The sequence below is a fragment of the Kogia breviceps genome, chromosome 10 (genome assembly GCF_026419965.1).
Source record: "Kogia breviceps isolate mKogBre1 chromosome 10, mKogBre1 haplotype 1, whole genome shotgun sequence".
Classification (NCBI taxonomy): domain Eukaryota; kingdom Metazoa; phylum Chordata; class Mammalia; order Artiodactyla; family Physeteridae; genus Kogia; species Kogia breviceps.
The window spans coordinates 32,251,359-32,279,113 of NC_081319.1; the positions used below are offsets into that span (position 1 = coordinate 32,251,359).

General features: G+C 36.2%; 1 protein-coding gene across 1 annotated transcript in view; it reads left to right on the top strand.

The window, feature by feature from the left end:
* Positions 1-27,755, top strand: part of DNAH12 (dynein axonemal heavy chain 12) — a 218,637-nt gene that overhangs the window by 151,070 nt on the left and 39,812 nt on the right. Inside the window, exons 46-58 of the mRNA XM_067043844.1 lie at positions 409-603; positions 4,871-5,004; positions 6,266-6,428; positions 7,136-7,216; positions 7,553-7,729; positions 9,955-10,086; positions 11,882-11,971; positions 12,610-12,750; positions 15,553-15,794; positions 16,821-16,968; positions 17,277-17,422; positions 25,345-25,559; positions 26,488-26,680. Coding sequence (XP_066899945.1) covers positions 409-603; positions 4,871-5,004; positions 6,266-6,428; positions 7,136-7,216; positions 7,553-7,729; positions 9,955-10,086; positions 11,882-11,971; positions 12,610-12,750; positions 15,553-15,794; positions 16,821-16,968; positions 17,277-17,422; positions 25,345-25,559; positions 26,488-26,680 — 2,057 coding nt within the window. The remainder of the gene's footprint in view (positions 1-408; positions 604-4,870; positions 5,005-6,265; positions 6,429-7,135; positions 7,217-7,552; positions 7,730-9,954; positions 10,087-11,881; positions 11,972-12,609; positions 12,751-15,552; positions 15,795-16,820; positions 16,969-17,276; positions 17,423-25,344; positions 25,560-26,487; positions 26,681-27,755) is intronic.

Here is a 27,755-nt window from a genome sequence, read left to right on the forward strand (position 1 = left end):
GCATGTGGGATCTTCCCGGACCAGGGCACGAACCCGTGTCCCCTGCATCGGCAGGCAGACTCTCAACCACTGCGCCACCAGGGAAGACCTTAACTGGACACTTTAGTTGTTTACATTTTATCCTCCTAAAAACAATGTTGAATTATAGTCCCACACATATATCTTGGTGAACTTTGTATTTTTATAAATTAAATTTTTGGCAGATATTTGTTTTTAAATTATAGAATTAGAGAATTGAAAGTAGTCTTCTAAGTGCAAGCTATAACAAAACCATTATTTTGATTTAAAAACAAAAGTTTAAAGATATTTATAAGGGGAGCAATAAAAATTCTTAATATTCCAATATCTACTAATCTTATTATCAGCATACCTGTTTTTATTTATGAGGTTTTTTCTGGTATTCCCTAGGGTGTTCGTCCTGTGGCTCAGGCTGGCAATAAACACAATGAATTCAGTCCCTTAGCGCTGTTTGCTTTCTTTGTGAAGCGCTGCAAAGATAATCTTCATGTTGTAGTGGTCTTTAGTCCCATTGGAGATGCCTTTCGAAATTGCTTGAGGCAGTTCCCATCCCTCATCAATTGCTGTACCATTGACTGGTTTCAGGTTTGTAATCTGGGGGGGGAAGGACAACTAAATCTTTTGGAATTTTACTGAAATCTTACTCAACCTCTATTAATTTACATTCATTAAGTGTTTCTTGATCACTTACTCTAATGGCAGCATCAGGGACTGGTAAGACTACATGATCCCCAAAAGGAGCTCACACTCTAGACTGGAAGACAAAAAAGGCAGTCAGCAAATGAGCAGTCAACAATTATATAAAAGAGCCATAGTCTTGGTGCGGTAAAGGTGTACTTATTAAGACAGTGACTCTCTGAAATATGAAAATGAATTCGTTACATAGAGGAGGGGGTGTATAAGGAACCAGCAGAATGTATCTTATCTATACATATATATATACACACACACACGTATATGTGTAAAGATATATATAGAGAGAGCTATATCTTTATCTATCTGTACCTATATTTACTGTAAGGAATTGGCTCACATGATCATGGAGGCTGACATGTTCCAAGATTTGCAGCTGGCAAGCTGGAGACCCACAAGAGCTGACGGTGTAGTTCCAGTCTGAAGGCCAGCAAGCTTGAGACCTAAGAAGAAATGATATTTCCATCTGAGTCCAAAGGCAGGAAAAAACTGATGTTCCCTCTTGAAGGCCATCAGGCAGGAGGAAGTCCCCCTTATCTGAGAGAGGGTCAGGCTTTTTGTTCTATTCAGGCCTTCAACTGATTGGATGAGGCTCACTTACATTAGGGAGAGCAGCCTGCTTTACTCAGTCTGTTCATTTAAATATTGAACGCATCCAAAAATGCACCTCACAGAAACACCCAGAATAATGTTTGACTAAATATATGGGCACCCTTTGGCCCATAGCAAGTAGACACATTAAATTTACTATCACAAGAGGTTAGTACATGCAAAGGTGGAACAGTGGGGAGAGCATGGCTCATTTGGGCAAATAGTTTGGTATGGCTGACTGGCAATGAGGGCAGCAGAAGTTAAGTTGGAGCTTTAAGTGGGTGCCAGGCTATAAAGGAATTTGTAAATGTGCCTAGGAATTTGGTTTTATCCCAAAGACATTGTGGGGGCATTAACATATATTTAGCTAATCAATATTTTAGGAATAACCCAAAACACTTGGAGGCTATATGGTGGATGATTTGCAGTGGGGCAAAACAAGAAACAGGAAGACCAACTTGGTGGCAATTTCAGTCATGCCAGCAGCAAATGATGCAGGCCACCGCCTCATTTAAACAAGGCAAATCATCACTGCCTGTGTAAAACCATTAAGTATTTATGCTCTTGAGAAGGGTAGCTCATGGTGCCTTCTATTTATTCGTTTTATGCCTAATAGAATGTGGACTATAGATTGACCCTGGATAATTTCTTTTAAAGATAAATTTCGGATACTAATTTGTTTTAGTCTCTCTTGCCTATTTATCAATTGCGTGTTTGAAAAACTAATTCTGCCCTTTTGAGGATTGCAATATGTTTCAGCTAGTGGATGTTTTAGTGTTTATACAATAAAAGCTGTGCAAAACAGTTTTGCTTTATGCAAACTATATCTTAATATTGCTTCCATTAAGTAGCCCCAACAAAAACCAAACAAACAAATGAAAAAAGCCTGTACAACCATAAGTTTTTCTTTTGTGAAATCTTATAAATACAATTCTACTACTTCTGGATATGTTTTTTATAACCATGAGGCTTTCTGTTCTGTAATATGTGATTCATACTTGTTGGGGGAAATTTTTAAAAAGGTGGAACTAGGAATTGCAAATAGATAAGGGAGATTAAGTGGATAACAGAGAGGAACAGAGATTTTATAGTGGAACAGTGGGGCTATAGAACCTGTGTCAGGGGCACTGATGGCATTGTTTGGGGCCTGGCTCTTTTAAACTCAGGAAGTGAGTGTAAACCACTGTGTCACATAGTCAGGAAGTCATTGACTTTTTGGATAGATCTCTGTTCTCCAAAGTAGGGTGTATGCTCACCAGAGGTGCCAAAACAACTCAGAGGATAAGGGAAGGATTTACTGGAATATTCGCTTTTGTATGAAATATTTCATATGGATTAACATTGACACCCTTACTCAGTTTGTATGTCAAATGGCCATGTGTCATAGATAGTATACAAGGTACCCTGAGGGATTCCTGCAATGAACTAAAAATTGAAGATACATAATGCAGTTGTATGTGGACAGTAAGAGAATGTCATAAACTAGTAGGAGCTAGCTCAAGCTCTGTGTCAGCTACATTATAAGGCAAAAACAATGACTACTTAACAAGATCTGGTAAGACATTGGTAAAAACAAATTTAAGAAGGGTATTTGGAATATGGATTTATATCAACTGTTTAAATAATAAAGCTTATCCCCAGGGTGTGTCGTGACTTGCAATATTAGCTTATGATAGCGTGGTTACCTATCAACAGCCATTTTCTACCCACTCCATCTTTGCTGACAGAATTCTGATTTTGTTTGGGAAATCACTATCCATGTAGCCATGTACAATAGGGATTCATTCCTGGTTGGTCTAAGTCAGCATTGGTGCTCTCACTCCTCTTACTGTTGACCATTTTACACATGAGCCTGTTCATGACCTGTTGCTTGCCAATGGATCTGGATTTAAAGTCTGCCAGGGAGCTTTTGGGAGAACTTTTTCAGTATAAAAAGAGTTACATGACTAGAAAAGTCATATGACCCTTATTTTGGCATTTAAAAAAAAATTCATTTATCTTAATAATCTTTAGATGCCTCTTTTGAGGTTTAAAAATATATATATTAGTACAGTTAATACCATATGCATATAATCTGATAATAAGTATGTGTACACTGGTAGTGTGTGCTTAAAACTTTTTTTTACTAATAGGGTGCTTGATCAAAAAAGTTTGACTTTTACCAGGATAGAGGGCCAGACACTGAAAAAATTGATCTTAAAATGCATATTGTCTACTATAAAGAAAAAAATTATAAGCATCTTGTTGAATCTAAATGAAATGAAGTTTGGAAAATACTCTAATGAGCAAATGGAGATTAATTACTCATTTAACATAAATTATTTCATTGAATAAATATTTCAAGTATTTATTGACAAGAGCTGTTTTAGACACTGAAGATACCAGCAGTGAGGAAGAAGTCCTTGCTTTCGTGGGCTTTACATTTTAGTGGTGAGTCGGGGAGACAGATAAAAACAAATAAATATATATGTCAGATATTGGTAAGTGCTAAGAAAAAATTCAGGATAAGGGAAAGAGTAATGAGGGAAGGAATGCTGTTTTAGAAAGAGTGCTTTGGGAAGACCTTCCTGGTAAATTGGCATTTGCACAGAGATGTGAAAGAGTGAACCACATGGAGGTCTAGGTGGGGAGGGTTCTAGTCAGAGGGACGGCAAATCCAGTGGCCCAGAGGCAGAAGCACACTTGGTATATTCTAGGAAAAGCAAAGGAACCATTTCACTGAGATGGGGAATACTGGAAGAAAAGTAAATTTGTGGGGAAGAAAATCAAATGTTCAACTTTGGATGTTATAACAGGTAGGAATTATAATGGGCTGCTAGTAAGAGAAATCCAAACTAAACACATAGGTTTTTTTTTCTTTTCCTCTCTCATATAGAAAAAAAAAAAACTGAAGATAAGCAGACTGGGATTTTTGTGAGTTAACAAAGTCATCAGAATCCCATGTTCTTCTTTACTATCCTTAGCATGTGGTTTCCATCTTCAGAGTCATCATATGGTCTAATGTGGCCGCTAGATCTCCAACTTTCACATCTGTGCTCCAGGAATGAAGTAGAATAATGGAAAGTAGAGCAAAAAGGACCCATGCCAGCTCTATGTAATTCTCTGGAGAGCTTGCTTATATGTCATTATTTACTCTGAATTGCAAAGGAGTCTAGGAAATGTGGTATTATAACTGGGCATATTGCTATCTAGAATAAAATTGGAGTCCTAAGGAAAGGGGACTGATAGGTATTAGGAGAGTAACTAAGCAGCCTATGCCATTGTCCTTCTAAATTTGGGGTGCCTACTAGATGTCCAAGTGGAAGAGTTAGGGAAGCAGTGTAGTATATCTTTGATATGTAAATTATTATTATTCCTTTATATTGTGTTATCTTTAATTTTACTGTATAAAATATTTATTAGATCTTTCATAGATTTATTGTGACCTTAGTCCCTCTAGTTCTATTTTCCCTATTAAGGTTTTAATTTTCTCAACCCCAAGTTCTTCTCACATAGGAAGACAATTTATATAACTGAAGTGTGACTAATCATCTTAACTTTTATTTGCTTTTCTTTTTCTTATTTTTAGCCATGGCCTGAAGACGCTCTTGAACTGGTAGCTGTGAAATTCTTAGAAACACTGGAGCTTACTGAGGTTGAACGACGAGAGATAGTTCCAATCTGCAAACACTTTCACACTTCCATTATGCATCTTTCAGAAAGGTTAATATTAATAAATTTTACAATAAAGCCTTGTATTTTAAAGCATCTTTTTTGGTGAAAGCCCCAAATTTTAATAGGATTTCTATGGCTTCTAAGTCTCTCCAATCATTTAATTAGTTAAGACTTGTAAGTAATAGAAAGCTACTTGATCTAGGTTTTACAAAGAGAGGAATTTATTACCAAGATACAGGGGTACCTTACAAAGTTTAAGGGAAAGAATAGAGCTGTATCTTAGAAGTGATTGGAAGCAGGAGTTTAAAAGCCACCACAAACCCAGAAATGCTTTTTCTCTGTTTCTCATCCCTGTTTCTCTTGGGGCATCTGCTTTCTTCTTTCTCTTTACAGACTGAATTTTTTACTTCCCAGTATATGTGGAGGAAACTGTCTGCCTCTCGATTCTCAATTTTACTTCTTGCAATTCCAGCTGTAGCAGAGACTGATTGGCTGTTTCCAGCTCTCTATTCCCAATTTATTCCAAAATATGATTAGCCTTGTTTGTGTCCAGTGTGCAACCCTGCTCTGATCTGCTGTGGTTATGGTGGCAGGTTTCACAGAACAAACATTGCTCTTGGGGCACTGGTTGGAAGTTCTCAGACAAGGAGGGAGATGGTTGGTGGGCTGTGGATGCCTTAAAAGTATACGTTTTACCTCTGTTCATCTCTGAGATCCTCATTTCAAAGGTGCTCATAGAATATTGCCAGAGTTTTACAGCCAGCTAGCATGTTTGGCTTGGACAGTTAACACCAATCAGTGGGCTCTAGTCTACATACTTGCTGTGAAACATCATTGTATCCATTGTTTTTATGTGTATGGGTAGTAGTCTTATATTTCTGGCCAAACCCTGTTCAACCAACATGTGACACGTGTGCAAGGAATGACGACTCATTCTTGCTATGCTATCTGTGGTCCCCTTACCTACTATACTTGTGTAAAGTATCTTGGGTCTCTTAGATCCTCCTGGCATATGAAACATGTAAAAAGACCTACCTATATCTTTCTTGCTATAGTTCTCTTTTGAGACATATCTTTGTTGATTTGTGCTTTTTAACTGCATCATTGCTGTTTGATATTTTGTAGACAAGAAATTAGGAAATTGTTCTGTGTAAAATTCTAGGATTTTGTAAACTTCAAGTATTCAGCAACTTCTGAATAAAATTAACCTTTATTCTTAAATGTTTGTTGCTAATGCTATGTCAAATTTACTTCTTACTTTGTAAAACCCATTACTTATAGTAAGATATGCTATCTGCCTCTCTTTTAGGTTCTTGCATGCGTTAGGACGACATAACTATGTTACTGCTACTTCTTACCTTGAACTTATTGCATCATTTCGACAGCTTTTGACTAAGAGGCAACAAGCTGTAATGGAAGCAAAACAGCGATATGTGAATGGACTTGACAAATTAGATTTTGCTGAGTCTCAGGTAAATTTGAGGAGCTGCTCAAATGGTAATACATAATGGGAAATAGAAGAGCTATAATTTATTGAGAATATATTATGTGCCAGTTACTGTGTTATGTGCTACATGTGCATTCCTTCAATTATTCCTCATAACAACTCCATGAGGTAGACACTTTTATGATCCTCATTTTACAGATGAGTAAAGTGAATTTTACAGAAGTTCACTGAGTTTCCCAGACCACACAGACTCACATATACCCAGTTTTATTCTTAATTTTTTGGCATTTGAAGAGAATATAATGTCAGGGTTGACTTTTTATTGTAATAACTGGTTAAATATAAGATTGGGTTTTTTTTAAATGAGTCAAGTGCTAGTAATACTTATTAGCATTATTTCAACATAGGCAACAGAGTGTTGGGGTGGTCTGGATGCACTGTATACCAGGCACATAGTATAATAGGGATAGCCTGAGCTGCCACCTCTTTTCTATCTGATTTTCTTCCACAACAACTGCATTCTTCCACTGCCCTGTCATACTCAAGGAAGATAAACTCTTTTGTGAAGAAAATTGGCCACACTCATGGTTTTGTTTATCATGTAAAGAACTGGAAAAAAAAAAGTTAAGGTTTTCTGTCCACAATACCTTATGATACATTTAAGTTTCAATTTTCTGTTTGGCTTCCGTAGCTATTGTAGGTATGAAAACTAATGACAAATTGTCTACTTAGGTTGGTGAAATGAAAATAGAGCTTGTTCAGTTACAGCCCAAATTGGAGGAAGCTAAAATTGAAAATGCACATATGATGCAGGTAAAGTATCCTGAATTTTTAAAAACTGATGTCAGAGGACAATTGAAATATATAAAATCAGCCTTGAAAATAAGCCTTAATTTTTTTGCCACTAGATCTTCGGGATGTTACCCTTTTCAGTTGACTCATTGGGTTCCACGTGGTTTCTGTTGTTTTTGAAGAGAGATGGGGAGCCCATTACCAAATTAGGTCACATGTATTTACATTTCTCCTCATTTTATCCTTCAAAATGATATGTCGGGTTCCCTAATCTTCAAGTATTCTTTTGTCTCTAGGATAGAGAAAGCATTAGGATGTTTAAGGAAATGTCTTTATTTTTTTCTTTCTTTTCTTTAGATTATTGAGATGGAATCTGCACAAGTGGAAGCAAAAAGAAAGTTTGTGAAGTTTGATGAAGAGATAGCCAGTGGAAAGGCTGAAGAAGCCCAAGCTCTGAAAAATGAGTGTGAAAGTGATCTAGCTGAGGCGATTCCAGCTTTGGAAGCAGCTCTGTCTGCACTGGATACACTAAAGGCAAGTGTTTGAATTAGCTTGTGTTTCACCAACGAAGTGAAACTGCATACAGATACTTGGTTAATTCGGTGTAGTTCACTTTCAGTGGGTGGTATTATATTGTTTTTCTCCAGTCAAATGAAACTTGACTCTTAACAATTCCTTTTTGCTATACTGTTATCTTACATTTTTTGCTTTTCATATATTATTTATAATTTTCATTCAGGATATTCCAGTGAGAACGGAGTAATCTCCAAGAGGCCACAGTGGTTCTGTACATGGACCAGGAGGCATATGTTAAATAGAATGTCGAGCTACCTTTCTGCAGCCTTCTGGACATGCATATACAGCAAAACCTAAAGATCATTTCCAATATAGATGTGACTCACACCTGTCTGCATTACACTATGTTGTGTGTGACTCTACAGGGTCTTTTGGCAAAACCAGAATAACCTCACCAAACAGAGCAGAGAGCCCAGCTTCTGTTGACTAGGGAGGCCCAGTGTAGTATGGAAGTTCAGGATATTCAGACCCCATTCTTTGCTTTTTTTCCTAATCAATGCCCTAACTCAGGGGTCCCCAACCCCCAGGCGGCAGACCGCTAATGTTCCGCAGCCTATTAGGAACGTGGCCGCACAGCAGGAGGTGAGCGGCGGGCAAGCAAAGCTTCATCTGCTGCTCTGCATCGCTCGCATTGCCTCCTGAACCATGGCTTGCAGTATCGCCTGAACCATCCCCCGGCCACCCTCCACCCCACATCCGTGGAAAAATTGTCTTCCACGAAACCAGTCCCCAGTGTCAGAAAGTTTAGGGACCACTACAACTTTCACGTAAGATACCTGACAAGATGGTGAGCTCAGCCTATCAGTAATTCAGCATCTTTCAGGATCAAACTCTATATCTGATTTTCAGTTATATCAGACTTGTTGTTGTAAGACTTAAGATTGTGTTAGGGCATTTATATTTAGAAACTGTCACTGTGCTGTGAACCAGGAATTTAACCAGAATTTTAATATTAAAATTCTGAGCTTATTATTTTCTTCATGTCTGCTCTCTGTCACATTTAAAAGCCACATTCTACCCAGTAGTCTTTCTTCATTCTCTCCTTAGACGTTTATCACAGGAGCCAATCATTTTGACAAAGTTTGTTTTTAATAGACACTCCATTCTAGACGACCATGAGCATGAATTTAGGTAACTTTTATTACTGTGTACCATGGACTTTCAGTACTGCATCCTCACAGGATTCTTGATGCCTTTAAACACCACCAGTTCAAGTTATCAGTATCAGGTTTCCCTTTCAGTTGTTTGTACCCTTCATAGTATCAAATACTGTATTATATAAAAGAGTTAGGGTTCAGTTGCAGAGAAGAGTATTGACTATTTAGTGTTAGCAAAGATTCTTTAGGGAATTTTATAAATAAATTACAGAATTCTTGGAAGAACTAAGTAAATAGATTCTAGGCCGAGCTGCCAGGAATGACTTACAAACCTAAACTGAGGCACTAATCTACCAGAGGAATGATCCCTCTGAGTTGGAAGCCTGCAGAGCTTTCTTACAGAGCCATATTGCCTCCACCATAATCCATATCAGCAAAACAGATGCCTCCTGCCCTGCAAGTCTCCTCACTTCTTCATTCTGAATTCTAGTATCACTCAAGTGATCTGATGGTAGGACCTAACGACCTCTCACAATTCTAGCTGCGTGGGAAACTAAGATAAATTTTTAGCTTTCCAGCAATTGCAAGGGAAGTCAGAAGGATACTGGAGTGGATAATAACTAACTGAATCAATTGTGTCTGTCATAACAATATATACCTTTTTAGAAAATAAGTTTGGAATTGGAACTTACCTCTTCTTTCATTTTTGGTGGGTAAAGCTAACATGTAAGGAAATATAGAATTAAGTCTTTATTTAACTTAGGGTTATTAATGTGGATTCCATGTGTGGGCTTGGCATGTGACTATATAAAAATTTTGTGCATGTGTGCAAAATTATTTTCTCTGGGAGATTCTTAGCTGTCACCATATTCTCATAAGAAGCTATGAACTCTCAAACACTTGGGAACCATTGGTTTACTGTACTTAAGTTCTCTTTTGTTAATTCTTTTATAACCATGCAAAGCAAAAAACAATTACAGTTTCAAATGAAAATTTATGCTTTTATTATTCTCCAACATTATTTTTGAAACTCTCATTATTTAAAAGTGGGCTATTCTGAAGATACCCTGTTTTCTTTTTATTTAGCCAGCTGACATTACAATTGTGAAGTCAATGAAGAATCCTCCATCTGGTGTTAAACTAGTTATGGCAGCTGTTTGTGTTATGAAAGATATAAAACCAGAAAAAATTTCGGATCCTTCAGGAACTGGAGGCAAGGTAATAACTAGACACAGATTTATATCATATTCGTGAATGTACAGAACACTTTACAACAACTATTATCAAATTAAATGTCAACAGTACCCACTTCAGGGAAGACATATTGTTTTCCAGATTATATGTATCCTAGATAAAACTAACGCAGTATAGCATCAGAAAAATGTAGTTCCAGTTGTTTCCATCTCCTTTTCTGTCTATGCAGAATTCCCCACTGTCATGGGGTGGGGTTGAATGAACAGTGAGACACCTGTACTTTTCCAGCTAAGAGTCTCAAGAATGTGATATGGTTATATAGGTGTTGTTTCTGAGCATTCAAAAAATTCTGCTGTTAAACAGTACAGTGACATTGTTAAAAGCATTTGCTCTTGAGTCAGAATTCTATATTCAGAAATTCTGACCCTCCTAGCAATGTGACCCTGGAGACAATGCTTAACCTCTGTGGAACTGTGTAAAAAGAGGATTGTCATAGTACCTGCTTCACAAAGTTAATGCAAGGATTAGATTAGTTAATACATACAAAGTTCTTATGTATAAGGCCTTATAAACAGTAAGCTGTTTATAATAATAAATATTACACATTTATTACTAAATGTTAGCTGTTGTTATTACAATTATTATTCAAAGTATCTCCCTTTAAAAAGATGGTGTAACATCTATCCTAAACTAAATTTATAGACTTATTTTCTTTTCAGGTTTTTACAATACCTAGGTTTGAATTCCTGAATTGGAGAATTGGGATTTATTTTTTGGTCATTCTGTCCTTCATTGACATAATAAAGATAAAGAAAATAAATAGGCTCTTACCTTAACAAGTTATTCTCACTTACGCACACACAGATAGACATACACACACACACACTTACACCCCATCAGGCTTCTGAAATTAATAAAAAGAATGTTCAGCTACTTATTTAACACCTTTTATTAGAACAAGTACTATGTGCTTTATCTTATAACTGACAGAGCAGTGTATAATCTTTGTCTTTCTGCTTTCTCTTCTTTATTCCACTTGGGAAGTCTAGGTAGGTGAGGAGATTTTCTATAAGAAAAATATTTGCTACCTGTTTTAATCCATTTGGGCTGCTATAACAAATTACCACAGATTGGGGTGGCTTATAAACAACAAAAATTTATTTCTCACACTTCTGGAGGCCGGGAAGTCCAAAATCAAGACTACAGTAGATTCAGTGTCTGTTGAGGGTTCACTTCCTGGTTTATAGACTACCATCTCTTTGTTGTGTCCTCACATAGTGGAAGGGTGAGGGACCTCTTTGAGGTCTATTTCTCAGACCAAAGACCACCTCCCAAAGACCCCACCTCCAAATACTTTTACATTGGGGAGTAGGCTTCAGCATACGAATTTGGGGAAAGGACACAAACTTTCAGTCTATGGCACTACCTTTCTGGTTTGAAAGTCAAGATTAATGGAAAATAAAAGTTGAAATTAAAAAAATATATTTTCTTATATGAAAATTGTGATGGTGTTTATACCAGCTGCTTTTCTTAAGTTTTCTAAAGAGAAATAATCATATTTTTTGCCTTTTAATGTTTAATTTTTAATAATAAATTCAATATATAAGTTCATATACATATTTTAAATATTTGATATACTTAACATGTTCTCAGGGAGAGAGGTCTCTCTATTTCATTTCCAAGGAGATGTAGCTTTATATTTTGAAAGTACAATGTATAGTTTCTCTGGATTAATATATCTTAAACCTCAAGAAGAAAAGTTTTATATCAAGCATATTTAATTGCACATCTAATAAGTTTCCATAAATGTTATTTATAGATATTAGATTACTGGGGACCTAGCAAAAAACTTCTGGGAGATATGAATTTCCTAAGAGATTTGAGAGAATATGACAAGGACAACATTCCGGTGAGTTTCATTGGATTTTTTTCTACAAATGTAATTTTGCCAAGATGTATAAAATCTTTAACATTTTGCAATATTATATAAAACTTAAGAAGATAGTCTGTCTTTAGAATTAAGATAATAAATAAATGAATATTATATTTATTAATGACTATATTATGAATTCTCATAATACATAAAACCTCTCCTCTTTCAGACCATCAAAAGTCATTGAATAAATTACTGTTTTAGTGTATTATTGACATGAGTTCTCCAAGTGTCTTATAATAGTTTATTTCTTAATAAATTGGATATATAAATTTGTGAGGTAAAAAAGTATAGTTGTTTTTCATCCAAACTTCTATTTATTTATGTTTAATTGTTCTTTTTCCTTATTTCCATATGTTTTCCCAAACTACAAAAGTCTATTAATTTTTTTGGAAGAAATATCGTTTCACTATCTGTAATAAGTTTGCATATTTTGCTCACAAATATGACTGCTACAATTATGCTTATTTTAAAAATATCTCAAAGTACTCACTTTGGTTTTTAAAGGCAACATAACTTTTTTATATACTTTTTTTTACTGTGTATGATTAATTTTTCATCTATGGTTGTGTGATATATGTTGAAATTTTAAGATCTAAATCTTTGTTTTATAGGTGACTGTTATGCAGAAGATTCGTGGTGAATACTTAACAAACCCTGAATTTGATCCCCTTAAGGTTGCTAAAGCTTCCTCTGCAGCTGAGGGTCTGTGTAAGTGGATCATGGCTATGGAAGTGTATGACAGAGTTGCAAAGGTATTTTGAGGATCAGCGCATCCATTTTGTGTTGAAATATTCCCATAAATTAAAATCTATGCTGATATTTACTAGTTAAGAAGTTTCTAAAAGTGATACCACAAAGAATTTGTCCTGCTGCAGCATAATCATCAGACTTTAACTAAGTATCTAGTACATGAAGAGAATACTTATGTGTGACATAACCTGTTTGGGACTAGTGTAAGTGAGAGCAGGGATGATCATTGGAATTGGCCAGACTGACCTATAGCTACAGGGACCTGGTGCAAAAGAGAATTAAGTTTTATGAGGGGACAGCAGAAGCAAAGAAAAATCGAAAACACCAAGGGCAAAGTGGCAGATTAAAATCTTGATGCAAAGGTCAGAAGTAAGAAATTACAGTAAGGTTAAGAGGCGGAGCGTGGAGTCAAGCCATGGCATGCAGTGATAGGGAGTCTTTTTTGGAGTACCCACTGAGGCCAAATTCCTGAGAGAGCAGAGAATGGTTAAGAGCATTTTGTAAATTTGACTAGCAAAGGATCAAGGAAACACTGGCCTTGCCCTCAGGAGCTTACAGAATTCTACCAAGGGGAGCAGGAAATATAAATAAAAATACCCATGGAAATACACGATAGCATGTGTTTAGAACAACCTCAGAGTATAGGATGAGTGATCAGGCTGTAATGATTAAGAAGATATTCTTAATAAGGTATATGTGCCTGTAGAGAGGTACAGACTGTGACTGTAAATTTCAGGGGAGTAGAACTTTATACACCTGTTAAAGAAATAAAATTAATATTATTAATAAATTTACTTTATTTTTATTTGGTTTTGGCTGTGTTGGGTCTTCATTGCTGCACACAGGCTCTCTGTAGTTGCGGCGAGCGGGGGCTACTCTTCGTTGTGGTGCGCAGGCTTCTCACTGCGGTGGCTTCTCTTGTTGTGGCACGCGGGCTCAGTAGTTGTGGCTCATGGGCTCTAGAGTGCAGGCTCAGCAGTTGTGGCACACAGGCTTAGCTGCTGCGTGGCATGTGGGATCTTCCAGGACCAGGGCTCGAACCTGTGTCCCCTTCATTGACAGGCGGATTCTTAACCACAGCGCCACCAGGGAAACCTTAAAATTAATTTTCATGGATGTTCTTCCATTTGAACATATTGTCCCTCCCCATAGTAATCTCAGCACGTCCGCGAGCTCTCAACTCAGCTAATTTGCACATGTGGAATCTTCTGGATCCTTTCTATAGAGCTGAGAATCTAAGGTATTCAGGTTCTTTTCTGACTTTCCACTCTACACCTCCACACTGCTATTTTAATTCTGATGCACCTGTCTCATGTTGTTATGGAGGGGTTGAAGGGAGATATCCAGCAAGGTCTTCTCCAAAGTCCAAAGTAGAAAGTAGAGCTTCCTAATTCAATATCTGATCCTTTTTTTTTTTTTTTTTTTTTTGTCTGCGCTGGGTCTTGGTTGCTGTGTGCAGGCTTTCTCTAATTGCAGTGAGCTGGGGCTACTATTCGTTGCAGTGCACAGGCTTCTCATTGCAGTGGCTTCTCTCTTTTTTTTTTTTTTTTTCAGTACGCGGGTACGCGGGCCTCTCACTGTTGTGGCCTCTCCCGTTGTGGAGCACAGGCTCTGGACACGCAGGCTCAGCGGCCATGGCTCACGCGCCCAGCCGCTCCGCGGCATGTGGGATCTTCCCAGACCGGGGCACGAACCCTCGTCCCCTGCATCGGCAGGCGGACTCTCAACCACTGCGCCACCAGGGAAGCCTGCAGTGGCTTCTCTTGTTGCAGGGCAGGGGCTCTAGGCACACAGGCTTCAGTAGTTGTGGCACACAGGCTCAGTAGTTGTGGCTCCTGAGCTCTAGAGCACAGACTCAGTAGTTGTGGCACACGGGCTTAGCTGCTCTGTGGCATTTGGGATCTTCCCAGACCAGGGATCGAACCTGTGTCCCCTGCATTGGCAGGAGGATTCTTCACCACTGCACGCCACCAGGGAAGCCCCAATATCTGATTCTTTGCCTCACTCTTCCTCTTACCCTTCAACTCACTCACGGCAATGTACCAGAAGACTTAGGTCTCCCTTCTTTCAAATGGACATATACTCTCTTTGGTCGTCTTGTAAATTCCTTCTACTGGTGGCTGATAGTACACTCTGATCAAGTTGGCCAAACTCCATTCTTGATATATTGATACTAATGAGCATAATAAAATAAGAAATTTAGAAAATTCTTTTTCTCTCAACAAAGTGTCACTTTTCAAGATTCGCTGAGGTAAATTCAGTTTTGGTAGTGAAGCTGAACATCGAGACTTTATTTCTTTTTGTATTACTTCTGCTGTCTTAATCCCCTCAAGGCAAATGTAAGCCTCAGATGAATGGGAAGACATTGAGAATTTCCAAGCTGACTTGGAAATGCCAAAAAAAAAAAAGCACTTTCATGTATTTTTAAGCATTTGTAATTCCTGTTACATGTTTTTCTATTTTTTTTTTTGCAGCAGTTGAATGGCAACTCCTCATTATTTTGAGATATTTTGCTATATATTATGCTATTCTTGCTACATATTATGACATTTTATTAGTCTAGAATAACTTGACTATTTTATAGATAACAGTTTGCTAGTCCAGAATGATTTTATATATTTTATAAGACATAGAAATATATTTTACTTTATCTGCATATAAAAATATGATGTAATATTTAAGGCATTTAAAATTTGTATAATTTATTGTTATAAGTGATAAATGTATTTATAATCATAAACATTTTATGTTGATTGTCAGATTTATATAGTACACATTATAGCTGCATATATTGTTCCAAACAGGTAGTGGCTCCTAAGAAAGCCCGCTTAACAGAAGCTCAGAAGTCCTTAGCTGAGACAATGGAGCTTTTGAATCAGAAGAGAGCAGAACTAGCAGAAGTAGAACATCATGTGGAAAATTTACAAGCAACATTTCTTGAGAAAACTGAGGAAAAGGCTCGTTTAGAAGACCAGGTGGAACTCTGTGCTAAGAAACTTGAAAGAGCCTCAAAACTAATTGGAGGACTAGGTGGAGAAAAATCAAGGTCAGATTTCTACTCCTATTAACAATATTTTAAAATGTCGGACTTGAATATGTGACTTTCTTTGGGTATTTATTATGATTACTGAGTTTTAAATGGCTGGTTGAGATTGTGGGACTTTCTATAAAGCACCTGGCTAAGCTTCTCCTAACAGAATATCAATGTTGAAGATGGTGTTTGCAACTTGCTTTCAAATGTTAAAAAAGAGAGAGAGAGAGAGAGAGAGAGAGAGAGAGAGAGAGAAAGAAGCAAATAAAGCAAATGATAATTTTTAAGTGGTGAGTATGTGGGTCGTGCAATTCTTTCCAATTTTATGTATGTTAAAATTTTTCATAATAAAATGTTTGGGAGGGAGTAGTGGATATATGGTTCATTTTGTTAAATTTATTTCGGATAACTGACTTGATTTAACAAAGCCAGTTAGCCTTATTTTAATCTATTTATTTGTACTGGCCAGCCAACTATCATAGTTATTAACTATATTTGTTGAATGAATAGCATGATAAAGTTACATACTTTTGACAATACTTTGTAGTGTAGATTGGATGGTTTTGGAATGCACTTTTTATTGTAAAGGTTTCATTAAATGCAAAAAAATATCAACCTTAGCATTAGTATGTCAGCTGCTATACAACTTAAATGTAATTTTTGGTAATGAATTGCAAATGTTCCTATGTTTTTCAGGAACAAATAGCAGGGCCACTAGACCATATCATCCTGATTAAAATTATTAGACAAAATGCTGGTGGTTTTTTTGTTTTTGTTTTGCTTATTCTGAAAGAACAAGTCCTATAAGAAATGCCTAATATTCTAATAATCAAAGGTAGATTATCATTTGTATAACATAGATATATATTATAGCACATTAGAGCTAGAAGGGACACAACCTCCTTGCTTATAGATAAGCAAGTGCCCAACATTTCATGGCATTTTGTTATAGAATTTGGACTAGAAGTCCCTAGCCCTTTCAATTACTATCTTAGATCATTCTCTATGGTGAGGCTATTTTGCCTTTGATTAATCTCCCAGATGGTCTCAAGCTGCAGATGACCTTCAGATAGTATATGAAAATTTGACTGGTGATGTCTTAGTATCAGCAGGAGTAATAGCCTACCTTGGTGCTTTCACTGCTGGCTTTCGACAAACATGTACAGAAGATTGGAGCATGTTGTGCAAGGTAATGGTTTTATATTTCATAAGTTTCTTTATATAGAACACTTAAGGTATTTGTTGGGGTATTTGGGGGGAAAAGATGATCATAAAAACAGAGAAGGGGAGAAATGACTGAAAATATGGGGTTTTTCTTTTTTTCTTCTTTGATCAGTGAAATACTTCTATAGTCCAACTTTCCTTTCAGTTTTCTTTTTGTTCTTTAGCATTATTAAACAATATCTAATAACAATTAAATCAGCATTTTAATGTTAACAATATTTCAATCAACAAGACAAAAGAAAACATCAAAAGAAATTTGTTTATTTCTTACAGCAGAAAAAAATCCCATGTTCAGAGGAGTTCTCATTGAGTAAGACCCTGGGTGATCCAGTAAAAATTAGAGCTTGGAATATTGCTGGATTGCCTACAGATACTTTCTCCATAGACAATGGAGTGATTGTTAATAACTCCAGGCGTTGGTAAGGAACATAAAGTATTTATTTTTCAATTATTTTATTTTAAGGTTTTCAAATATAGAGAAAAGTTGAAAGGATTACAGTAAGTGCCTATATAGCTACTACCTCCTAGATCTTGCAATTAACATTTTATTATTCTTATCTATCCCTCTATCCATCCATCAACTCATCCTTTTTGATGTATTTCAACATATGTTGCAGATATGGATCTACTTCCTTCCAAATACTTCAGCATGCATATCATTAACTAAAGTTCAGTATTTGGTTTTTTTTCTTTGGAGGTAAAATTTACACATAATGAAGTACAGAAAACTGAAAACTATACCATTCAATGAGTTCTAACAAAAGTATGCACTTGTGCAACCCAAACCTCTGTCAAGATATAAAACATTCTCTTTTGTCCCTTCCCAGTAAATCCCCACCCTCATCCCATAGGAAGTTATTCTGATTATTTTCCATCACAGATTAGTTTTGCCTATTCTAGAACTTCATATAAATGGAATCATATTGTATGTAGTCTTTTGTATAGGGCTTTTCCCACAAAGCATAATCTTACTAATTTTTGTGTTGAGTAGTATTCCATTACATGACTGTATAAGTTTATGTATTATCCTGTTGATGGACACTTGGGCCGTTTGCAGGTTTTGGCTATTCAATGTATTTATTTTAACTAGGTATTTCTACCCATTTTCATGATACTATAACAATAATTTATGCAATTTCATGTATATCTTTTTCAACACTATCATTGATAGTGTGATAACTATATGAGTTTTCCAAATGGTTTTTATTGTTATCCTTTTATTTATATCACTTTCAAAAACTTGGGAAATTATTCTCATCTGAGAAATAGTTTCTTATAAATGGTTATTTAATCATGTTGTCATCTAATTTAAGTCTTTTCTTGGGATCTTATGTCAAATATACTATGATAGATACTATTGAGTTCTTATATTCATGAGGTACTTTGTAAGGGCCTTATATCCTCACAAATTCCTATGAGTTAGTTCTTATTATTCCATTTTACAGATGAGACAACTGAGGCCCAGAGTGATTTAGTAATTTGAAATTTAGTGAGATAACTGAGCTAATAAATGGTGGAGTAAGAATTTGAACACAGGCAATTTAACTTCCAAATCCTTGTTCTTATTTATTATGTTAAGTGAAATGTGGAATAGGGTATCACATTTGCTACCTTTATAACTGTAATGGAAATTTCAGTCTTCTTTTGGGATATAAGATACATTAAAGATACAAGGAAATCTTACATTCTAAAAGTTTGAGGTATTGTTTATTATAGTCTTTGGAAACCTTACTAGACACTTCAAGACGTCTAAGTCTCCTTTATATTGATAGTATCGTTTTACTGAAATACTGATGTATGTGTTTTGAGTGCTTATCCACTCAATATTTTACTTGAGAGTGAACATCCTTAGGTTGAAACTTCTAGGCAATTAGTATAATTTATTACAATCTGAGGAAGTGTAATTAGCTATTCCAGAAAATGTGTTCTCTTGTAAAGCAGGGAAATTTCTATTTAACAGAATATTTGACCCTGAGTATTCTGTTTTAGAACTCTTTTCTATGCATTTGGTGGCCATTCAGATTTTTTAATTTGCAGTTCAAAAATGCTATTAGGATATCTATAAGGCTTAACTGAAATCCAGGGAAACCAGAGGTTTCAGGATTGTATGTAAATTGAAGAAAATAATCTGTCATTTTCTGGCAGAAAGATGACTCTTCTAACACAGTAATATTTCAATGGTGTTACTCCTTTCTACCTGTTATTTTTGGACTGGCTGGTCAATAAGTCATGGACTGGGTCACTTCTGAGGGATGAGTCTCCATCCTTATAGACCAGACTTCACTTTTTGCCAGTTGGGACCAATGTGTTCATCTATGGCTATCATCCTTCTGGACACTGTAAGTGACCACAGAGGCTTAATCTCTTCTCTCTGCCTCCTAACAGCAGAACCCAGTAATGTAACTAACGTTCACTCTTTGGGCTACCCACTTTAGAGTATCTTAAGTGTACCTCAGAGAAAAGTTGGGCCAGCAGGCTTTTGTAATGTGAAAATTGGTATCTCTCCCAATCAGTCTCAATCTCTCCCTCTGTCTCTCTTTCTCTCCCTCACCATAGGACCTATCTTCTGTGTTTTTCTCTTTGCAGCTGCTTCATTAGCCTATCTCTGATTATATGCTGATTCTGTTCTTCTGTACACATGGCCATTCCCTAATGAAGCCTTAGTTCCTAGTTCACAAAACTCATCAGTTGAATAATATACATTAACCAGAACCATTAAGTACAAGTTCCAATTCCCATGAGAGAAAAATCTGATTAGTTTAGTGTGGGACAAATATCCATACTAGGTCTTGTCACCTATGGCTGGAGGACAAGCCATTGTAGTAACACACATGAGTAGGTCAAGAATATAGTTCTCAGAAAAAGAGTCGTGAACTGGGAAAGCAGTTTACAATTAGGACCCTGTTGCTTGCTTCTTTTTGTGTCTTTGGACGTGATGAAAGGTAAGGATCTAATTTTATTTATTTATTTTATAATGATAACCATTTACCCCAGCAGCATTTATTGAGTTATTCTTCCTTTCCTCACTGATTTGTAATGCTGTCTTTTTCCCTTCAGTCTTAGTAAGGACTTGTGAATTGGTCTGAAAATGTCTTTGTTTTTCTCCTCACTTTATTTTTTCATTAATTTTATGTCAGGTTTATTGAGATATGATATATATAATAAAATTCACCCTTTTTAGGTACAGTGTTTTATGAATTTTGATTAAGGCCTATAGTCATATGATCCCTGCCACATTCAAGATGCAGAACATTACCAACCATTTGAAGCTTTTAAATAGGAGGGATTACATGACTTTTTTCTGTTTTTTAAAATAGAGACATAATTGATATAATTCTCACTTGTAATCAGAGTATTTAGATCATTTATACTTAATGGAATTATTGATACATTTAGATTTAAATCTACTGTCTTACAAGTTCTTTTCTGTTTGGCTCATCTGTTCTTTGTTCCTTTTATCTTCTTTTTCCACCTGGCTTTGGATTAATTGAATTTTTTTATGATTCCATTTTATCTCCACTATTTGCTTGTTGGTTACATATTCCTTATTTTAAGTGTTTGCTCTAGAGTTTACAATATACATCTTTAGTTTCTGAATATTTTCAGATAGCAATATACTGCTACACATATAGTATAAGAATCTTTCAACAGTATAGTTCCAGTGTCTCTCTCTTATTTATTGTGCTGTTATTGTATATTTTATTTTTCATATGTCATAAATCCCACAATACATTGTTACTATTTTTGCTTTAGACAGTAATTATGTTAGGGTGATTAAATATAAGAAAAATGTCTTTTATGTTTATGTTCATTTTTTCCCCATTTTTGGACTTTTTGATTGTTTATTTTTTTTTGGCCTTGTGGTGGCATGGCTTATAAGATCTTAGTTCCCCAACCAGGGTTGAACCTGAGTCACAGCAGTGAAAGAACCAAGTCCTAACCACTGGGCTGCCAGGGAATTCCCTTAGACTTCTTCATTTCTTTATGTTTCTATTTATTTTCATATTTCTTCTGCCTGACAAATATTTTTCAGCACTTCCTGAGTATAGATCTATTGGCAATTAATTCATTTAGCTTTTTTTCTTTATTTCATCTTCATTTTGAAAGATATTGTTTGCTGGGTTTAGAATTCTGAGTTGACAGTTTTTTGGATTCTTTTGGTTTTCCTTTTTTCCTTTAAAGATGTCACTCCATTGTTCCTGGACTGCATAGTTTCTGATAAGAAGTCTGCTCTAATTTTAATTCCTTTTTCTGTAATGTCTTTTTTTCCTCTGACAACCTTCAAATTCTCTTCTATTTTTAGCTTCCAGCAGTTTGATTGTGATGTATCGTGTGTGTGTGTGTGTGTGTCTGTCTGTCTGTCTCTTTTCGACTCTGTAGTTCTCCTGATTGAGGTTTTCTGAGCTTCTCAGATCTACTTCATTTTATCCCTCTTCTCTTTCTGGTAAGAAAACTTACATTTGTGAGTCTTTTTGATATTGTCCCAAAGCTATTGGATGCCCTGTTCTTCTTTTAACCACTCTTTTTTCTTTTTGAGTTTCACACTAGATAATTCTATAAAACTATCTTCAAGTTAATAACTATATTAACTCACTCTCTCCTTAGTTGTATTGAGTCTGCACAACCTATGAAAGAAATTCTTTAGATTTAACATAGTTTTTATTTCCATTTAACTCTTTCTTATAGTTCATGTCTCTTCTAAGATTGCCTCTTGAGGCATGTTGTCCACCTTTTTCACTAGCTCTTTTACATTTTAATCACAGTTATTTTAAAAATACATATCTAATATTTCCAACATTTGTGTCATCTTTGAGCCTGTTTCTGTTAGTTTCTTTGTCTTTTGAGTTTTTTTCCTTGCTTGTTTAATTAAGTATCTCATAATATTTGATTGAATGCTAGATATTATTAGTCTAACAGTAGGGATTGAGCTAAATGGTATTAACTCCTGGATATAGTCATGCCTCTTCTTGTATCTCACCATTAGTGCAGAGGTTTGAGTCAGTCTAATCATCAGTTGAACTAGGTTTGGGTTTTGTTGTTACTATGGTAAAGTTCAGGGGACCAGAGGCTTCAACTTAATCTAGCTATGGGTCTATGCTGAGAATGAGGGGTAGCTTTCTGGAGTGTTCTTCTCAGTGTTAGAGTTTTACCTTCAGCTTTCAACTGTTCCTGAATGCCCATGACACAGAGGGGGCCTCTCTCTATTTTTGCTGTTCCCCTAGAGGTAGCTATTGTTTGGTACTCTATGTTAGGTTGTTTTGGGGGCAGAGTGTGAGTTCTCTGTTATTCGGATTCTTAGTCTTAGGAAGGCCCTGTGCATCTGGGGCCTAGGAGTAGGACATTTTCAGCCTTTCTGCCCCTCCTTCGTATGACAGCTAAGTTCTGCATTCTACCTTGGTTGGTCTTGAACAGGAGTTTCATACCCCTCTCCTAGAGTAAGAGATTTCTACTTAGTAAAGGTTGGTAAAGGTATAATGTTTTTAGCCCAAGACATTTTTCTACCTCCCCTCCAGGGGTTGAGTTTTTCTTTTGCTCTTGCCCCAGCTGCAATTTGTATTTTGTCCCTTCTAGGATTCTCATGAGTGTTATAGGCTCAATATATGTCAATTTTCCAGCTGGAGTTTCCTGTATCATGTACATAGTATAAACTTGCACCTTGAACCTGCATGAACTATAGACCCATGATTACAGATTCTCAGGGGACTTTTTCCAAGCTGGAGGTGAAACGGGAATCAGAACACTTCCTTCTTGTCTCCTTAAGAATAGAGTTGGATTTTTTCCTATGATTTCACTAAGCCTTTCTTGGGTTTAAGCTTAATACAAGAGTCTCAGTTTCAGCCTGCCACATATGGGCAGGAAGCCCTTAGGTTATTAGTACTGACACTCTCCCCAAGGCTAGCTTTAATTTCAGCTTACATACCTAGTGTTCTAGAATTCAGCTTTGTCTGTGTTTCTGGCACCTGTGTTTTTCTGTATGTATGTATGTATATTTAAAATGTAAGTCACCTGTGTATTTTTTAAATGTCATATTTTATCCACCAGTACTAGGTAGCAGAAGGATTTTTAGGTTATTTAACAGTTATGCTGCTGGAACCATAGTTGATTATTAATCAGTGCTTTTTGTGCTTGCTCATGATTTCTAAAGGTTTGTCTGTTTTAATATTGTACAGTGGTTGAAAGTAGTGCAGACTCTGGAATCAGGATATTTGGAGTCAGATTTTCCTCTGTCATCTTCTATCTTGAGATTTTGGTAACCCTCTTCACCTCTCACTGCCTCAGGTCCCCCATCTGTAAATGGGGATAATAGTAACTCCTACCTCATAGGAACATTGTGAAAAAGTGCTTAGCACATGATAAATGCACAGTAAATGTTAGTTTTTAAAAATAATTATCATCTTCAAATACCTCATTTTAGTGTCTATATCTCAAATTCTGACTTTGCTTACTTTTTTTTTTTTTTTTTTGCTTTGGGTCTTCATTGCTGCGTGCGGGCCCTTTCTAGTTGTGTTGAGCGGGGGCCACTCTTCGCGGTGCGCGGGCTTCTCATTGCGGTGGCCTTCCCGTTGCAGAGCAGGGGCTCTAGGCGCGCAGGCTTCAGTAGTTGTGGCACGCAGTCTCAATAGTTGTGACTCGCGGGCTCCAGAGCACAGGCTTAGCAGTTGTGGCACATGGGCTTAGTTGCTCTGTGGCATTTGAGATCTTCCTAGACCAGCGTTCAAACCTGTGTCCCCTGCATTGGCAGGAGTATTCTTAACCACTGTGCCACCAGGGAAGCCCCTTGTTTACTTTTTAACCACAATGAAAATACTTACTCTTCTGCTTTATTATTGTTTACTAATACAACACTGGCTACTGGCTACTTAACAGCAAAGCTTTGTTTTCCCCCAAATTACTACCTCTCTCAGAAGCATAGATTGATAATGCTTTTTTCTTCAGACTGCCCAAGGATCTCAAATGTAGATGAGCATTACTTTCATACCTACAGTCAGGTACATATGGAATACAAATAACTTGGCATGGCATTATTTCTCTGATGGACACAACTCAATTTTCCAGTTGTATTTGTAATACTCAAAGAAAGTTGTATTAAATAGAAGTTGGATTTCTTTTAGAATAAACAGGATCTCTAATTATTGTATTACTGAGAACATTGATTGATTTAGGTTTTACCAAGAATATTGATAGGCATTAAAAATCTTAATTGACAGAAATAGTTACTTTTTGCAGGGGAATGAACAAATACCATGTTTTTCCAATAATAAGGATATATAAGGAAGAAAAAATGTCCCTTTAAACAGGGCCTTGAAAGGTACTAAAAACATCTAGTCTAATTACTAGACAACTTTTAAGCAATTGTGTGCAAAATAACTTTATCATTTCCAGAACACTTTTCCTCTGTTTGCTGTGATAGCAAAGGTAAATTTTAACTAGCATCTGGACTTTTTTGCGCTTTCAGTAGGATTTCAGCACAGTTTGAGCAGAGAAAGAAAACAACCAGTCAGCTAGTATTGGATTGTTTTGTTTTTTGGAAAGGAAAGAAAATAAAAGAACAAAGTTATCTGGGAGTAGTTGATTAAAGAGCTTATTTTTAGGCAAAGGGAAAGGGGATTTTTATCCCTAGAAGCTGTTGAAACAGAAGGAGAATGGGAAAGCCAAAGTGACATGGAATGAAAACTCCCCTTTCTGTGCTAATATTTTTTAGAGATAATTTAATACACTGTGCTGAATATAAAAGGAACCTAAGACAGCATCATCACTGAAGAAGAGGAAAGCACATCATATTTTGATTCTCTGGAACCATGAATCATATGTTCTTAAACACAAAGTCTTTACCATACTTACATAGAAAAAATTCCTAAATAGATCTCAAATATATACTAAACTAAACTTGGAAACTTAGTTTATGGTTCTACTCATAACCTAAGGAAATCTGTTGTAGGCTAGTGGATCTCTTATTTTAAATTTTTATCAAATACATTGGATTATTTTTTATATTATGTTAATAGATGACATGTATTAAAATTACCATGAAAACAGTATGTTATGTTGGAAAAAGCACAGCTCTTTGTCCTACTTCTGACATTGAACTAGTTTTTTAACCTTAGAACCTTGGGCAAAGTACTCCCTGAGACTGAATTTCTTCACTTCAAAAATAAATGAGAATAAAACTCCTTTTCAGTTTTTTCTCACAGGACTTTTGTGAAGATTAACCCTGATAATGCACATGAAACACTTTGTATTTGTACAGATTGATGGTGATGTTTATTATGTAAATTATATAATTTAAAAGAAATCTCAACATCTATTTATTCCCCTCATTATATTTCTTATTATATTCTAGGCCTTTAATGATTGACCCCCAGGGTCAAGCCAATAAATGGATCAAAAACTCTGAGAAAGAAAATCAGCTTAGTGTTATTAAGCTATCAGATTCAGACTATATGAGAACACTGGAAAACTGTATTCAGTTTGGAACTCCACTTCTATTAGAAAATGTTGGTGAAGAACTGGATCCATCTTTGGAGCCTTTACTACTTAGACAAACTTTTAAACAAGGTAGAAATCAATTGATATTGGTTGGTAGAACTGAAAGGTGAATGGATTATCTCTGAGGCAAGAAAACCACTACATATTTTAATAATAATGTTAACATAGAACTTCTGTGTCATTGTTATGCATGAAAGGAAATTTGGAACAAGTATCAGATATTCTAAAGTAAATACCTTCATTGCCTTAATCACTGTTACCTAGACTGTTGTCCAGTAGAGAACATGAAGTTGAAGCCAGCCTGAAATTCCTTTATCTTGTGACCAAGGACCACACAAAGTCCATTACTATGAATAGTAGTGGTTAATGTGGACCAGAGTTGACTTTAGGTAAACGTTGCCCACCTTATATATTTCTGCTTATAAAAATTTTATCTCTGTCAAACTCTAGTACTTTTAAGAGCTTTAGTAATATATAAATAATTTTGGAATCATTATTGAAAAGTAATGGAATAAGTAAGATCAAAAGGAATCTTGAGGGCTTCCCTGGTGATGCAGTGGTTGAGAGTCCGCCTGCCGATGCAGGAGACACGGGTTCGAGCCCCGGTCTGGGAGGATCCCACATGCCACGGAGCGGCTGGGCCAGTAAGCCATGGCCGCTGGGCCTGCGCGTCCGGAGCCTGTGCTCCGTAACGGGAGAGGCTGCAGCAGTGAGAGGCCCGCGTACCGCAAAAAAAAAAAAAAAAAAAAAAAAGGAATCTTCATTTAGAAGGCTCCATGACAACCAGCGAAAATGTCTTATATTACCCCAGAATTAATGAGTCCTGCTGGATAATTGCTTACTTGCCTCTGTGTTATATGTGACTTTTGCAACACCTGTATTCTATTTGAAATTACTTTATGACTTTTTACTTGTAACCTAGGAAGGGTTTTAACATAAGGGGGATGGGCTATGTAACTTTGGCTTATTTATTCTGCATTTTTTTCCTAAAATACAGGTGGCATTGATTGCATCAGACTTGGTGAGGTCATTATTGAGTATTCCTTTGATTTCAAGTTTTATATCACCACAAAGCTGAGGAATCCACACTATATGCCAGAGCTGGCTACAAAGCTATCTTTGCTCAATTTCATGATAACTCCAGAAGGACTTGAAGATCAATTACTAGGTATTGTTGTTGCAAAGGAGAGGTACGTGTTTTTTTAGATACTTCCAGGGGGTATAGAGAGGAATATTTGTAGGCCATTAATACTTTTGTTATGTGATTATTTTGAAACCTTGTCAAAATTTTACGTTTTGTCATTATAAATTAAGTATTTAATTCTTTAAAATAGCCATTCTATAACAAGTAAGTTATAAACCAACCATGTTATATTGGGCTTTTAGTATGGGTAGCAGGATTCAGGTGATACGCCATGACTTCTTACTTGTATCTGACTGTTTGAGCCAAAAAATTTCATCCCTATGAATGTATGCTACAGACAAAATCAGAAATGTATTCAAAGACATATACAGGATATTAATGAAATAAGAAAATACTTAGGACAAGAATGAAAAAGCAGGATACAAACCTATATATGGTAGGGGTAATATTTGTTTTTAAAAAGTTAATGCATGAATGGATATCCATATATAACAAAAAAAGATTGAGAAAGATTACACCAGAGTATTGACAGTGATAATCCTTAGGAGTGGTAAGATTATGGATAATTCTTATTATTTTCTTTATACTTTATGTATTTTTCCATTACTAGCATGTATTATTTTTTACTGTATTATTTTTTATTTTATTTATTTATTTTTTTTGCAGTATGCGGGCCTCCCACTGCTGCGGCCTTTCCCGCCGCAGAGCACAGGCTCTGGCCGCTCAGGCTCAGCGGCCATGGCCCACGGGCCCAGCCGCTCCGCGGCACGCAGGATCCCCCCTCAAGACCGGGGCCCGAACCCGTGTCCCCCGCACCGGCAGGCGGGCACCCAACCACTGCGCCACCAGGGAAGCCCATGTATTATTTTTTAAATGAGAAAAAATATTATGATACCTAGAAGGGCTACTAGTAAAGAATTGCTTCCTGAAGGAAATCTTTGATTCCACTTGAAGCTTAATATAACACTATCAAGTAGTCTATTACATGAAATCAAATTATAAGTGAAAATATGTACCATGAAGTACTTTTGTTATTTTCAATATTTATCCCACCTGCACAGTAACCAAGACAGAACTATGTCATAACATATTCTATAACATGGTGAATTATGTTATTTTGA